Here is a 12,840-nt window from a genome sequence, read left to right on the forward strand (position 1 = left end):
TTACTTGAAAAAAGTAATCAGTAACTAATTACTGATTACTTCCCCCAAAAAGTAATCCCGTTACTTTACTGATTACTTATTTTCAAAAGTAATTAATTACTTAGTTACTTAGTTACTTTTTAAAAACACGATTTACAACCTGAAGAGGTGATAAAGCGATAGCTCTTTCAGCCCAATTCTACTTTTTCTACATAATCCATCATACAAAATGTAATCAAATGGAAAAGTCTCTTTATTTTTTACTTGTTTTATCAGTTTTAATCTTTTAACTTTATGCATCAAGCAAAAATTTAATTATATGCAACATTCTCTGACTTGAATAAATTAGTTTAACATTTAAACCTATTTTCTGCACATTCCAGCACATAAAATAAAATATTTTTTGTGTTTACACTCACTCTTTCAAATAGATGCAAGTAAAACACAGCAGAAAATAAATAAAGTCAAAGACTCAGCGGTCCTGTTGCTCTATTTTCACCTGTAAAGCAGGACTGGGGGTAGGCGGACGATCTGATTTCCTCGTGTCAGCATTGTTCCCACATCATCATAATTAATGTTGTTCCAGGTTCAACATTGCAAGTGACCAATCACCTTCTTGTGACGTCATTCCTTTGCGACTTCGAAATACCCGCCTTCGATTATTTCGAAATACAAGTGAAGAAGCGAAAAACCGCCGCCTGTCCGCCGAATTTGAAGTCAAATCGCCTGTCCGCCGAATTTGAAGTCAATTTAGGATACTTTCCTTTAATAAACGGTAAGCATTATACATATGTTCCTCACTTGGCTTGCTGTTTGTTTGCTAGCGATAGGCTACTTGACGACATCATTAGCTAACCAGTGTTCTCTAGACCAGCGTTCCCCAACTTTTTGGGTGTTTCGTGGCCCGGGGGTTGGGTCAGGCAAAATTGCAGTAGCTTCCCTGATCATTTTACAAACATAAGTGAAGAGAATCTGGACTAAAAGGCCTAGACTTATGGTTGTGTGCTGAATCTATGAATCAAACTATCACCTGGAAACATAATTAACTGGTCCATAGCTGTGAAACTGGACATGAGTTCTTGATTCTATGGAGATTAACAGTAATCCAGAAATTTACAAATTTGTCCTGGTACATCGCGTAAATGTTGTCCCAGGGACATCGCGTAAATGTTGTCCCTGGGACATTGTGTAAATGTTGTCCCTGGGACATCATGTAGAAGTTGCCCTGGGACATCGTGTAGATGTTGTCCCTGGGACATCGTGTAAATGTTGTCCCTGGGACATCGTGTAGATGTTGTCCCTGGGACATCGTGTAAATGTTGTCCCTGGGACATCGTGTAGATGTTGTCCCTGGGACATCGTGTGATAGCTTGTAAATAATGGAATGAAAATTATTGATTGTTATTAACTTGTGAAAAAGAAGTGTAACAAATCCACATGTTATGTTCTTACACCCTTACAGAAACTGTGACTCCTTCACAATGTCAGGTAAATGTCAACTCATGTTGAATAATCAACCAATCAAGCCTTTTATTATCACATGCAATGTTACACGTACAACTGCAATGAAAATTTCACCCCTTTCTGACCATACATATATTGCTTAAACATCACATTGGGAAGACAGGTCGGAAACAGTTAGGAAGGTCAGAAAACAATTTAATTAATAGATGAGGGGAGAGGAGGAGAAAAAAGAACTACAACCAGACAAAGCTCCTAGAAGACTGAAATGGATGATGGTTGCAGCATGCAAAAAGAAAATGATATCTGTTGACTACAGCATATGCTTTCTCACAGATTACCTTGTGGGAGTAGCTGGACCAAACTCTATTGGTATTTCAAGTTTGAAATCCCTGTTTGACCAGACTAACATTTCAGATGAGGTACCTCTTGACATAAAAATCCTTTTATGTTGTCATAAAACTAATGTTAAATTCTGCTTTAAATACACTTTATTGTACAATTTACTTAATGAATCGTATTCCTTAGTTCTGTTTTTATTTATATGTATTTATTTATTTGTTTTATAAGGTAATAGATGGCCTAATCTATTTGCAGTGTGAGGTATGTTGAAAAGCTTGTTTGATCATAATGACATAGCATGTTTACGTTTTTTGTAACGTATTTGAAAACAGGTGTATTTATGTTATTTTTATAGAATTTCCCTCACATTTATCCAATACCAAGCCAAATCACTGGAAAAATTTTGGATGGGTCCACAAGAGCACAAAGTGCATACTTTTTGAAGGTATGACTTGGACTGTGGTAACTATGTTCTTATCACAAAGGGTTTATAAGTTGCCACTATAAACAAACAGCATTTTCCAAAATTGAAGCCTTGTCAGAAGAACCTGAAAAATACCTTTCTGAAACCTTTTCTGTGTAAAGACTTGTTCAAAAGCAATGCACATAGATTAAAACATTTCTGTCTTGGCCAACTGATAATGTCATGGTCGCTGTGTGGCAGGCAGGATGAGGACCCAAAATGCAAACTCACAGACTCAGGGGATAAACTCAAAATGCAGCTTTATTGCTGACAGGTGACAAACGAAAGCAGTGATACCAAAGCAATACAAAACTAAACTACACTGGGAAAAGCTAATTGTAACATATACCAGAAGACACGGGGAGAACCACACACAGCATGAGGGAGAATGCGAACGCCGAACAGAGGGAGACGCAGACAGAAATACACAGAGGGTTAACGAGGAAAGTGGGAACACACGGGGAACACAGCTGACACAGATAACCATAACGAGACAGGGCGGGGTGAACATAACACTGACGGGAGACGGGCAGAGTCAAACAGGAAGTACAGAGGTTCAGACAGGAGGAGAGAGAGCACGGGGAAAACACAGACATAACGGGCTGGGGAAACATGGAATAAAACATAAGGAGAGACGAGGGCTCACAGATACACAGAGGGGCACACGGGGTAAAAGCCACGAAGGGAAAACACTTAGGGAACAACACAACAGGGCAACTCAGGAAACATGGCCTAAATAGGGAACAAAATACAAACATGCAAGAAAACTAAGAATACTGGGCCAACATGGCCCAGGACCATGACAGATAAAGAACACCAAAAATTGAGTGGTGCGTGTTGAGTCTGTGGTCTTGATTTGTTTTGTACACACTATAGAAATTAATTAATGTAAACCAAAAATGACACTTTCTATATGTTTGTGTATCTGCAGAATTAATTACAAGTCTCACCTGACAAGCTTTTGCAGTTTTGCAGTGTCATTCTTGACAGAAAAACATACTTGTCACATTATTTTTATTTCCAGAAAAACATCTTTCAGATGTATGAGAAATTGATTGGAGCCTGTCTGGAAAACGGCAGCCACTGGACCTTGTTTGTAAGTTGCACAGATTTTGCACTCTCTCTAGTGCATGATACTTTTCAGTGTCCCTCATTAGGAAAGCTCAAGGCCCAAGCCTACCATATCCATCTTTTTACAAAACAGTTTTGTGACATACCCAAGAGGACCATAGTCTATATGAATTCATTTGGCGAGTCGGAGGTCAGAAAAAGTGCGGTGTTGAAAAACTGGAGGTAATTAATTAACATATTTAACATAACATATTTAATTTAATTGAAATCATTACCGAACGTGGTTATTGATTTCTCTATATGCTTTTTATTTGTAATAACTGCGATCTCTCAGCTCATTTGCTTCAGCAAGAGGCTGCGCTGGAGAGTGGACCTTGTAATGTTTGCATGCCTCAAACATTAATGATCACACCCTCGGTAATTCTCAGTTCCATTCTTTTATTCTCAGGCTTGCAGCGATAACACAGTCTGCAGCGCTAACTTGTTCATTTTTTTCGTTTCCTGTTCGACCTTTCAAAATAAAACATCTGTAAACATCACAGACCTTGTCACATGTGAGCCACCCACATCAACAGGATGGGAACTCATGTGGAGTGCATGTCATAATGGTACTGAAAACTATAGCTTTAACCTATATAAGTAATGTTTACATTTTTGCCTATTCAGTTTTTAAAGCCTTAGAGGCAGGATGGTAAAATCTCAATTTTTTTTGTAGATTGAACCATTTCAGCAGTAATGCTTTGCTTTGGTTGCTCTGTTTTTTTTTTCTTGGGGGGGGGGGGGGGGGGGGGTTTAAAAACAAACAAACATTTCTTTGTTAATCTAATTCTTTTTGTTCTTTTTTTTTTTTCTTCTTCGTCAATTATTAGTTTGCCCAATCTCTCATTGACGGTAAAACACAAGTGGAGGAGTACAACACTGAAATCACAAAGCTCAGGTCCCGACTTTGCCACTACTTATTTTCCTCAATAGGTAAAGATAAAATTAGCTGCCTTCTTTTTCTCTAACATTGGAAAATGTAACTTGTACTGAAACAAATTATATTTTGCAGATCGAACTAGGAAGTGCAGTCAGTGCTGGTGTGTGATTGCAGCCAAAGACCGGGTACACTATGACATGTCCTTAGCCATATAGATTGTTTATTTAATGGACTTTGTTCATTTGTTTTTTGTTTGTTTATTTCTTCTTCTTTTTTTTTTTTTATTCACAGGTGCAGTGCCAGAAATGTGGTGCATACAAGCACATGCGTTGTTCAAAGTCTGTTTGTGGCATCTGTATCTTCTGTGAGAGTAAGTCACAATATAACTAAACAATGTCCAAAAATGTTTAAAGTGAAATTTTTTTTCGTAATTTTGCCTTTGCACACCAGGACTGTATAATTAAAGTGGACGTTTCAAGATCCAGTTTTTACACAAAACTATTTTAGACATAACTGTGTCGTATTGTGGGGATTTCTCTTCACAATTAAATTGATATAGTGCTGTTTATATCATTCTTCTTTATGTAACAGCACAGTGCAGCACAGCAGAGGGAAAGGAGTTGTGCAGCATAGTGGGTGGCTATACAGGAGGAGCAATAGAAGTAGCCAGTGAAGAATGTCATCAGGGAAAGCATCAGGCAGCGAATGACAAAGGAAAAGTTCCTAAGGGAGAGAATATCTGCAGCAAATCGACAAGTAACAGTGAGATAGGAAGACTGACAGTCAGAGATGAAGGTACACAGACTGAAAGAGATGAAGGTACACAGACTGAAGACAACGAAAAAGAAGCAGAAGTATACGGCACAAGTTTGAGTACAGATAATGCTGCTGCTGATGATGTTGACAGGATCGATGCAGATACAGAATTCCAAACTGATTCAGAAGGAACTAGTACAGTTTACAGAGTGCATGGTCGCTTATCTGTACCAAGCTCAAAAAAGAAAACCTACACAATAACAGAAGACGAGATCAAGCGCAGAATCAACGCAGAGAACATGTCAGTTCATGTTTTCAGAGGTTTGATTGGGGTAGGTATACATTTCGTGATTTTGATGTCACCTGAAATAAATCCGGGTTACTCGTATCAATGAAGTGACAATGTGGCTGGAAATTGTGCATTTGCTGCAACATATACACAATTACACCATGTAAACAAAAGCATTTAACTTTGTGCGCGTGTGTGTGTCTCTCTCTGCTCTTTTGGTGTTTGCACTTTTTCTTTTTTAGGGCCGTAAAGCCAAACTGCCCGCAATGATTCTTGACAGGCCTAAGAAGGCCAAAACTAAAGTAACAGTGTTTAGTGTTCTGAGTGAAGAGGAGGCTGGGGAGCTAGCCCTCGGGTTTGCCGGAAGATTGGCCTGCGATGTCACAACAGACATGGTCTGTAAAGGCATCGACCATTCAAGTGCTGATATGACAAAGTAAGTTAGTAAAACAATATGAAAGTTGTTTCTTTTTTGGTATTATTTGTCATTTCCCCATATTTGTAATTTCCCACGTGTGGGACTAATAAAGGTTATCTTATCTTATCTTATCTTATCTTATTTGGGTTATTGGTGTAACATTGTTAATCTTACTTTCTAATAACAGACAGACTCTTCTCAAAATCCAACACAATCTTAAACATGAACTGACTGATTCCTCAACCTTCAGTTTGCTGACACACACCTTTGGCCCCGCTGCACTGGATTCTGTCATTTCATTCCTGTGTGAAAAACTTGATCTTGTCTCTTAAATAATGAAACCTTTTGTGACTTTTGTTTGTTCTGTAAATCAGAATCTTGAAAATTGTTCATTGTTGTTCTAAGTTTGTGTTAACTATTTGGCAAAAATGATTGGTTCCTAATCCAAACAGCATAATGACTGTTCTAACACATATCTTAAAAATGCTACAAAGAAAGAAAATTATCACATATGTTTCAATATGAATGTAATTGTGTCACACTCGGTTTGTAGTAGCTTTCCTGTTTTATTTTGAGTTTTGGTATGTTTACACTGTTATTTTTATTTCCCGTGTGTTCGTCTTCCCTTATTAGTTTTACTGTATTTAATTAGTCTGATTTAATAACTTATAATTATTTACTTTCCAGTGTGTATATATGCTCCTCGTTTGGATTATTGTTTGTTTGAGTTCTGCCTGTCTTTTCTATTAAAGATTTGTTATTTGTTATTAGTGGACCTCGTAGGTTTTTATTCTGTTCAATTGGTAATTGACTGGGTTTAATTTAGTGGCCTGGAAAACAGGCCGGAGGGGTCTGGTCATTTTAACCCCCTAAGACCCGAAATCTTCCATGGCATGCATTTTTAATTTCTCTTTGATATTTGGGCCGATTGGAACCCGATGAATGTAAAAAGAAAGAATTACCAGGTTTTGTTTTTTTTACCTAATTTTTGTTTCTGAGAAAAATGAGAGCCACATATGAGGACATTAATTTGAAATTTCGATAGAACAGTTGCAGTATAATGTCCTCATAACTGTATATCAGGCACTTGTTGATCAAGATTTAGTATTTTGGTCTAAATAACCCAAAATGTGATGTCCACATGTGTGGACGCCAGGCTGGAGTAAAGTGTTAGAGCTATTTATACCTATGTAAACTTTTATACACTGGTTTTTACCTGTCTTGTTTCAGAAAGGTTTAAAAGGGTAATGTCCACAGTTTATTTGTTTATTTATTTGTTTGAATTCAACATATTTTATTAAAGTAATTGAGCTTGAACACAGAAAAAACTGAATCAAATAATCATAAAATCAAATCACTTGCACTATACTGAAGTCTAATCTACTCTGAGCTAATGCCGGTTTCCAACACTAATGATCGGGTGAAGGAGAGAGATGAGGGTGTGCACGGCCACTGGTGCTCTTATCCCTGTTCTTTGTGATACAATCCAACAGGAAAGCAGTCAAACCCTTGGACATTAGCCAAGTTAACGTTCACAAATATATACACACAGAGGAACTCTGAGCCCCAATGTCAGCATTAGCACAAACATGCCACTTCATACCAAATCTCAGTGTGAGGTCAGGTGTTAGTCTCATTCCATTATTCTGGCTATATTTTCTTACTCATTACTATTAAACTTATACTTAAGACTAACTATTAACAAAATCACACCCCAATAACTCTGGTATTACACTTTGTATTTAATCATAAAAAGGCTGGATGTTGAAACCTTTTACTTCTATTTTGTATGAGCCAGGATTCTCAACAGCTGATACTCTATGTCCAAAAAGTGACAGGTATCGTTTTATGGAGCAAAAAACTTAAGAGCGCATATTTTATAAATAATACCAACAATTACAAATGCAGACCTTTAATAGTAATAAGTAATCCTTTATTTATAATGCATAGCAATATAAAAATAGTAACATATGAAAATATTACAATGGGCACAGATGAATTTGTATCAAAAACAGCAACCAAGCCAAAGTAATGAATAACACACATAAATAACAACTGCTTGAGAGACCAAACAATTTCTTTTCATCTGTTCCTTGGCAGAAAGTTAAGACAGCTATTCAGCTTTAGGTTTCAATAAACAGAAGTAATGGATGCAGTCCCTTTGAAATGTCACACAAAAGTCTACTTGTGCATATACTTAGCTTTAACTCTTCTCTTTTTTGTTTTGTATTCCAAAAGGTTTTCATTTTCTCCAGAGGATGTCTCTCTTTCAGTGGTTATCGACTGTTCACATTCATTTTCACAGACTGTTGGAATGTCGATGCTGGCCGAACGTTTCTTGCTAGAATACAATGGCCTAATTTTGCGTGCATTATCTGTCGTCTTTATTTCGTACTGGCATATACTTTTGCCTACTTGTTTTGTTTTTAAGACATTTGTATGCAGTTCATCTATCATTGCAGTAATACCCTCTGGAATGAATGCCCACTGTTTAACTGTGTCTAAAACAGCATTTAGTTTTCCAACTGCATCTTCTGTGCATTTTTTGTCTGTGCTTTCAACTACAAGAGTGTCATTCAAAGTTGATAGAGGACTTTTCAGAGAGTTTTTCATTTGTTTAAAATGGCTACAAGCCACCTTCAGGCAAGCACATGTGTTATAGTGAGAGAACGTACAACAAGTGCACTGAAGTGTTTCAGCCGATGCAAAAAAACACAGATTTCCAAACAAACTTGGCATTTTTATCACTTTCAAGTCCTCACAGTGTACAAAGTAATGCCTTTCTTTCACTGCAATTCTTGCCAAGGTAGAAATGTCTGTTTCCATGTTTGGATAGATGTCATTGTCAGCCTCTGCTAATTTTGCAAGTAACACTAGATGCTTGCAAAGAAGTCCTCGTAAGCCATATGTACAGTTGCAGTAGGACTTAACAGGGCAGACATCATACACCATGTCTTCTCTTGACTCAGATGGGACTTGATATGCATTAACTCCATGGCTGTTCTTGACTGTAATTTTAAGAGCCCAACCACTTTCCATCAGTCTTGAAGCAGAGTCTGAAACTTGAGACAAGGTGTCAGCAAACCTGTTTTTCATGCGGCCCACATCTTGCAGGGTTTTTATGACTGAGAAGTAGTCGTCGGCCTTCCCTAGGAGCACTTCAATCAGATCATCCAGACGCCTATTCTTGTAGCCAGATAAAAACTGGTATTTCAGGCGGTGGAAAAATCTGAAAAACAGTTATTTGAAATGATTAGTAACTGTAATTGAAGGAATTTAAAGTTTTAATCAAGACTGTATTATTTTTTAAAAAATTGGAATACCTATTGCACACGTCTTTTATAAAGGAATGCTCTGTGCCGGTTTAGCTGATTTAGGCAAATCCACCTACTCTGTTTTTTGTTGTGATAACATAAAAAACGCTGCTAGAATTTAAAGGATTTGCCTAAAACCTGTTCTGGCAATGACATGACGAACCTACTCAGTTTAGCCTCTTGGATTAAAGCATAATATCTTTTTTTCAGCAATACAATTGAATGAGGTCAAAATAATAAATCATACCTTTCAATCACATTGTTTGTTTCAGAACGAGCGTGACTGAAGCGACGGCCGTAGTCACACCACATGTGGCCAATGCCTTCCCAGTGCTTCTGAAAATACTGGCACACCAAAGGGTATTGCTTAAATGTCTGGCAGAACTCTGCTGATGTGGCTTTAAAGTCGTCCTCCTAAGAGAATTGGATGCAACAGAATATATTTCAATCCATTTAACAGACCTATTGAAATCTTTAATATTATGTATTGAAGCCCTTTTCCTTTTATTGAATAACATTAAGAATTTTAAGTTATTAATAATATGTCGTGTTTTTGTATTAAGAAGCAATTATTTCTTCCCTTACAATGGCTAAGAAGGAACACTAAACCTATAAGCATATTTGGTTTCAGCATCTGTCTGTGAAAGAATCCCACTCACAAGTTCTACTGCACAGTGGGTGACACAATGATGTTCTGCACAGCTTAAGTACTTGTTTTGATAAGCAAGATAAGAAGCCAGTTTTAGAAATTGTTTCAAAAATCTATTTTGTATCTCTCTGTAACTTTTTTTAGCAACTGAAAGTTATTATGCTCTTAGTGTAATCAAGAAATCAAAATGTGAAATAGACAAATTACACTTACAGATGTGCAAGCTTTCAGCTTACAAAAGAAAGAAATGATTTCATTTCTCTTTTGGGTGTTAGAAAGCCCATGGACCCCGGACTCTGATTTTGAAAGCCATCGATTAACAGCCTGTGAATGTAAGAGAAAAAAAGTTAATCTGGAGAGAGAGACAGAGGAGCAGCTGTACAAAAAGCATAAAAGAAAGCTGACGTCCAAAAATAACTTTGTCACTCACTGGACAAGAGGACCTGTGCATTACAGAAATCAACCAGGCAAACATATTTTTAAATGTCAAAAAGAGCTTTGGGAAGCAGCCACCAGAAGATGAGTGCACTGTGGTCTTAAATGGATGGACATAGTCACTCAACATTTTATCCCTTTATATTCATTAACCTGAGTAGGTGAATATCACAATGAGGCAAATCATAACAACAGGACCCTGTTGTAAAAATGTGTTTCAGGTGCATCTTAGACAACGTGAAAAGAAAACAATGTGGTTTACCTGCAAGACATGGTACCAGCATAGAAGGATAGCTGACTCTGGAAAAACCTTCTGCAAAGCATTTATTTCCGCAAAGTCTTTGTCAACCATAAATGCTCTACAGAAAAAAAGAAAACACTAAATGAGATTAAACAGTATGAAAATGTTTTTGCTATCTCAAAGCACCACTTCAATGCCAAATTAAACATTTCAACTCACAAGTAGATATATAAAATACTGCACACAGCCTATAGGAATAACTTTAACAACTGGAAAGGAAAGTTTTTTGCAGCCCATGCTGCAGCTATAGCATTAGATTCTGGCACGTTATAACTTTTTTGAAAAGGAATTATTTCAAAATTAATAGCTGTCAATGTATTATTTACCTCGGGGAAGTTGGGAAATGCTCACAAACTATTCCAAGAACAGTTTCCAGGGTTTTCTGACTTTCGTTGCTGACAATAGCATAGGCCACAGGGACTCCATGCCCATGATCATCTCTTACAACAAGTGTGAATAAGGGAAATGAATACTGGTTAACGCAGTGCGTGGTGTCAACAAATACTAACTGTTTTGCATAGTTCTCCATGTTTGATTTCATTACAGGTGTCTGCAAAACAATCATTAGTTCTTGGTCAGATGTGTATGGTTGATAGAAGAGAACATGTTCTTGATGTTTTCCATTAAGTAAGGTATGTACACTTTGACTGTCTCCACAGTTAAAGTGCTTCTTCCTCATCATGCAGGTTCTAACACTGTCAATGTCACGTGGTGTGACAAAATGCTCTCTGTTGTGAAGATCTCTGTGTCCATGTTCTTTGGCCCATTTATGACATTCGGTTAGTATGATGGCTGGCTTAGTTCCAAGGGAAAGCAGTTCCTCAATCTTCCTCCTCAAATCACTGGAAATATTGTTGAAATGTGCGTCTTTTGGGTCCGAAGGATCATGCCCATCATGCTTATCATATGTACGCTGCACGATGACTGTGTGGTCTTTCCAACATTTGAGTACTTTAAATGAAACATAGGCCTTACAGCCCACTGCTCTGTAGCTGTTTCGACTTTTTTTCCCAGCTCTGATGCAGTTGAATTTGTAATAGTCTCTTTTCCTGTCTTTACCTGAGGCAACATTTAAACATTTATAATGTCCATGAAGGGTTAATGAGTTCAAGTTTTCTAACACAACACTGAATGGGTCCTCCTGGCATTGTGACACATGCACACAAAGTTGTGTGTCTTTTCCAGTTCTTTTTTTTTCGTCATTCAGAACACTTCTTCTAATTATGTCGTCCATTTCTGGTGGAAAAATAACGAAGGTTTAATTAGTCAATATTCATTAATTCATTTTAACTTGTTTTGGGGGTTTTTGCAATACAATGTAAATATTAAATATAATATTAAAAAAAATATATATATAAAATAATATAAAACAAACAGGGGCTAAAAGAAGCTAAACTTTCATATGGTATGTCTCTGGCAACTTTAACATGATGTCCCAGGGACAACATCTACACGATGTCCCAGGGCAACTTCTACATGATGTTCCAGGGACAACATTTACGCGATGTCCCAGGGACAACATTTACGCGATGTCTCAGGGACAACATTTACACGATGTCCCAGGGACAACATCTACGCGATGTCCCTGGGACAAATTTGTAAATTTCTGGATTACTGTTAATCTCCATAGAATCAAGAACTCATGTCCAGTTTCACAGCTATGGACCAGTTAATTATGTTTCCAGGTGATAGTTTGATTCATAGATTCAGCACACAACCATAAGTCTAGGCCTTTTAGTCCAGATTCTCTTCACTTATGTTTGTAAAATGATCAGGGAAGCTACTGCAATTTTGCCTGACCCAACCCCCGGGCCACGAAACACCCAAAAAGTTGGGGAACGCTGGTCTAGAGAACACTGGTTAGCTAATGCTGTCGTCAAGTAGCCTATCGCTAGCAAACAAACAGCAAGCCAAGTGAGGAACATATGTATAATGCTTACCGTTTATTAAAGGAAAGTATCCTAAATTGACTTCAAATTCGGCGGACAGGCGATTTGACTTCAAATTCGGCAGACAGGCGGCGGTTTCTCGCTTCTTCACTTGTATTTCGAAATACTCGAAGGCGGGTATTTCGAAGTCGCAAAGGAATGACGTCACAAGAAGGTGATTGGTCACTTGCAATGTTGAACCTGGAACAACATTAATTATGATGATGTGGGAACAATGCTGACACGAGGAAATCAGATCGTCCGGGGGTAGGCGGAGGTTTACCCTGGTGCAGGTGTGCCGCGGTCAGTTGAAGAATCCGCGACTTTCTCTGTGAGTTTCCCATTACGTCGTTGCGCACTCGGTGCTTGCTTGGAAGTTTAGGGGGTTTTTTTCGCTGTAAAAAGAAGTTTTTTTTCCCACGCACGATGAACGCTAATGTTTTTGTCACTTTTTATGGAATCAAACTCAAAGTAAGGTCAGTACGTCCACACTTTAAACGCTGCACGCTCATACT

General features: G+C 37.7%; 2 protein-coding genes and 1 long non-coding RNA gene across 3 annotated transcripts; 2 read left to right on the forward strand and 1 right to left on the reverse strand.

The window, feature by feature from the left end:
- The first annotated feature begins 224 nt into the window (after positions 1–224).
- Positions 225–2,227, forward strand: LOC309704847. Its single transcript, XR_014276385.1, has 4 exons — positions 225–754; positions 1,442–1,862; positions 2,011–2,043; positions 2,138–2,227. It is a non-coding gene; the product is annotated as an uncharacterized lncRNA (long non-coding RNA).
- A 1,636-nt stretch (positions 2,228–3,863) lies between these two features.
- Positions 3,864–6,449, forward strand: LOC309705325 (uncharacterized protein). The gene is made up of 7 exons (XM_082531070.1): positions 3,864–3,924; positions 4,186–4,288; positions 4,368–4,420; positions 4,527–4,605; positions 4,827–5,030; positions 5,523–5,716; positions 5,886–6,449. The coding sequence occupies exons 1-6, from the start codon at positions 3,922–3,924 to the stop codon at positions 5,528–5,530; spliced, it is 450 nt and encodes a 149-aa protein (XP_082387196.1). The 5' UTR covers positions 3,864–3,921; the 3' UTR covers positions 5,531–5,716; positions 5,886–6,449.
- A 1,875-nt stretch (positions 6,450–8,324) lies between these two features.
- On the reverse strand, positions 8,325–12,407 carry LOC309705597 (uncharacterized protein; the record flags this gene model as incomplete). The annotated part of the gene is made up of 7 exons (XM_082531510.1): positions 12,338–12,407; positions 10,724–11,633; positions 10,359–10,455; positions 9,875–9,985; positions 9,260–9,426; positions 8,611–8,927; positions 8,325–8,335 (listed from the first exon to the last, which is right to left on the reverse strand). The coding sequence occupies exons 2-7, from the start codon at positions 11,629–11,631 to the stop codon at positions 8,325–8,327; spliced, it is 1,611 nt and encodes a 536-aa protein (XP_082387636.1). The 5' UTR covers positions 11,632–11,633; positions 12,338–12,407.
- Positions 12,408–12,840: the final 433 nt, after the last annotated feature.

Source organism: Aulonocara stuartgranti (assembly GCF_965226115.1).
Source record: "Aulonocara stuartgranti genome assembly, chromosome: 4".
Taxonomy (NCBI): Eukaryota; Metazoa; Chordata; class Actinopteri; order Cichliformes; family Cichlidae; genus Aulonocara; species Aulonocara stuartgranti.

Excerpts from the sequence above, each read along its gene's own strand:
- LOC309705325 (XM_082531070.1), top strand. Across the intron at positions 4,289-4,367 it reads CTACTTATTTTCCTCAATAG|ATCGAACTAGGAAGTGCAGT; the intron begins GTAAAGATAAAA and ends TATATTTTGCAG. Across the intron at positions 4,606-4,826 it reads CATCTGTATCTTCTGTGAGA|CACAGTGCAGCACAGCAGAG; the intron begins GTAAGTCACAAT and ends TTTATGTAACAG.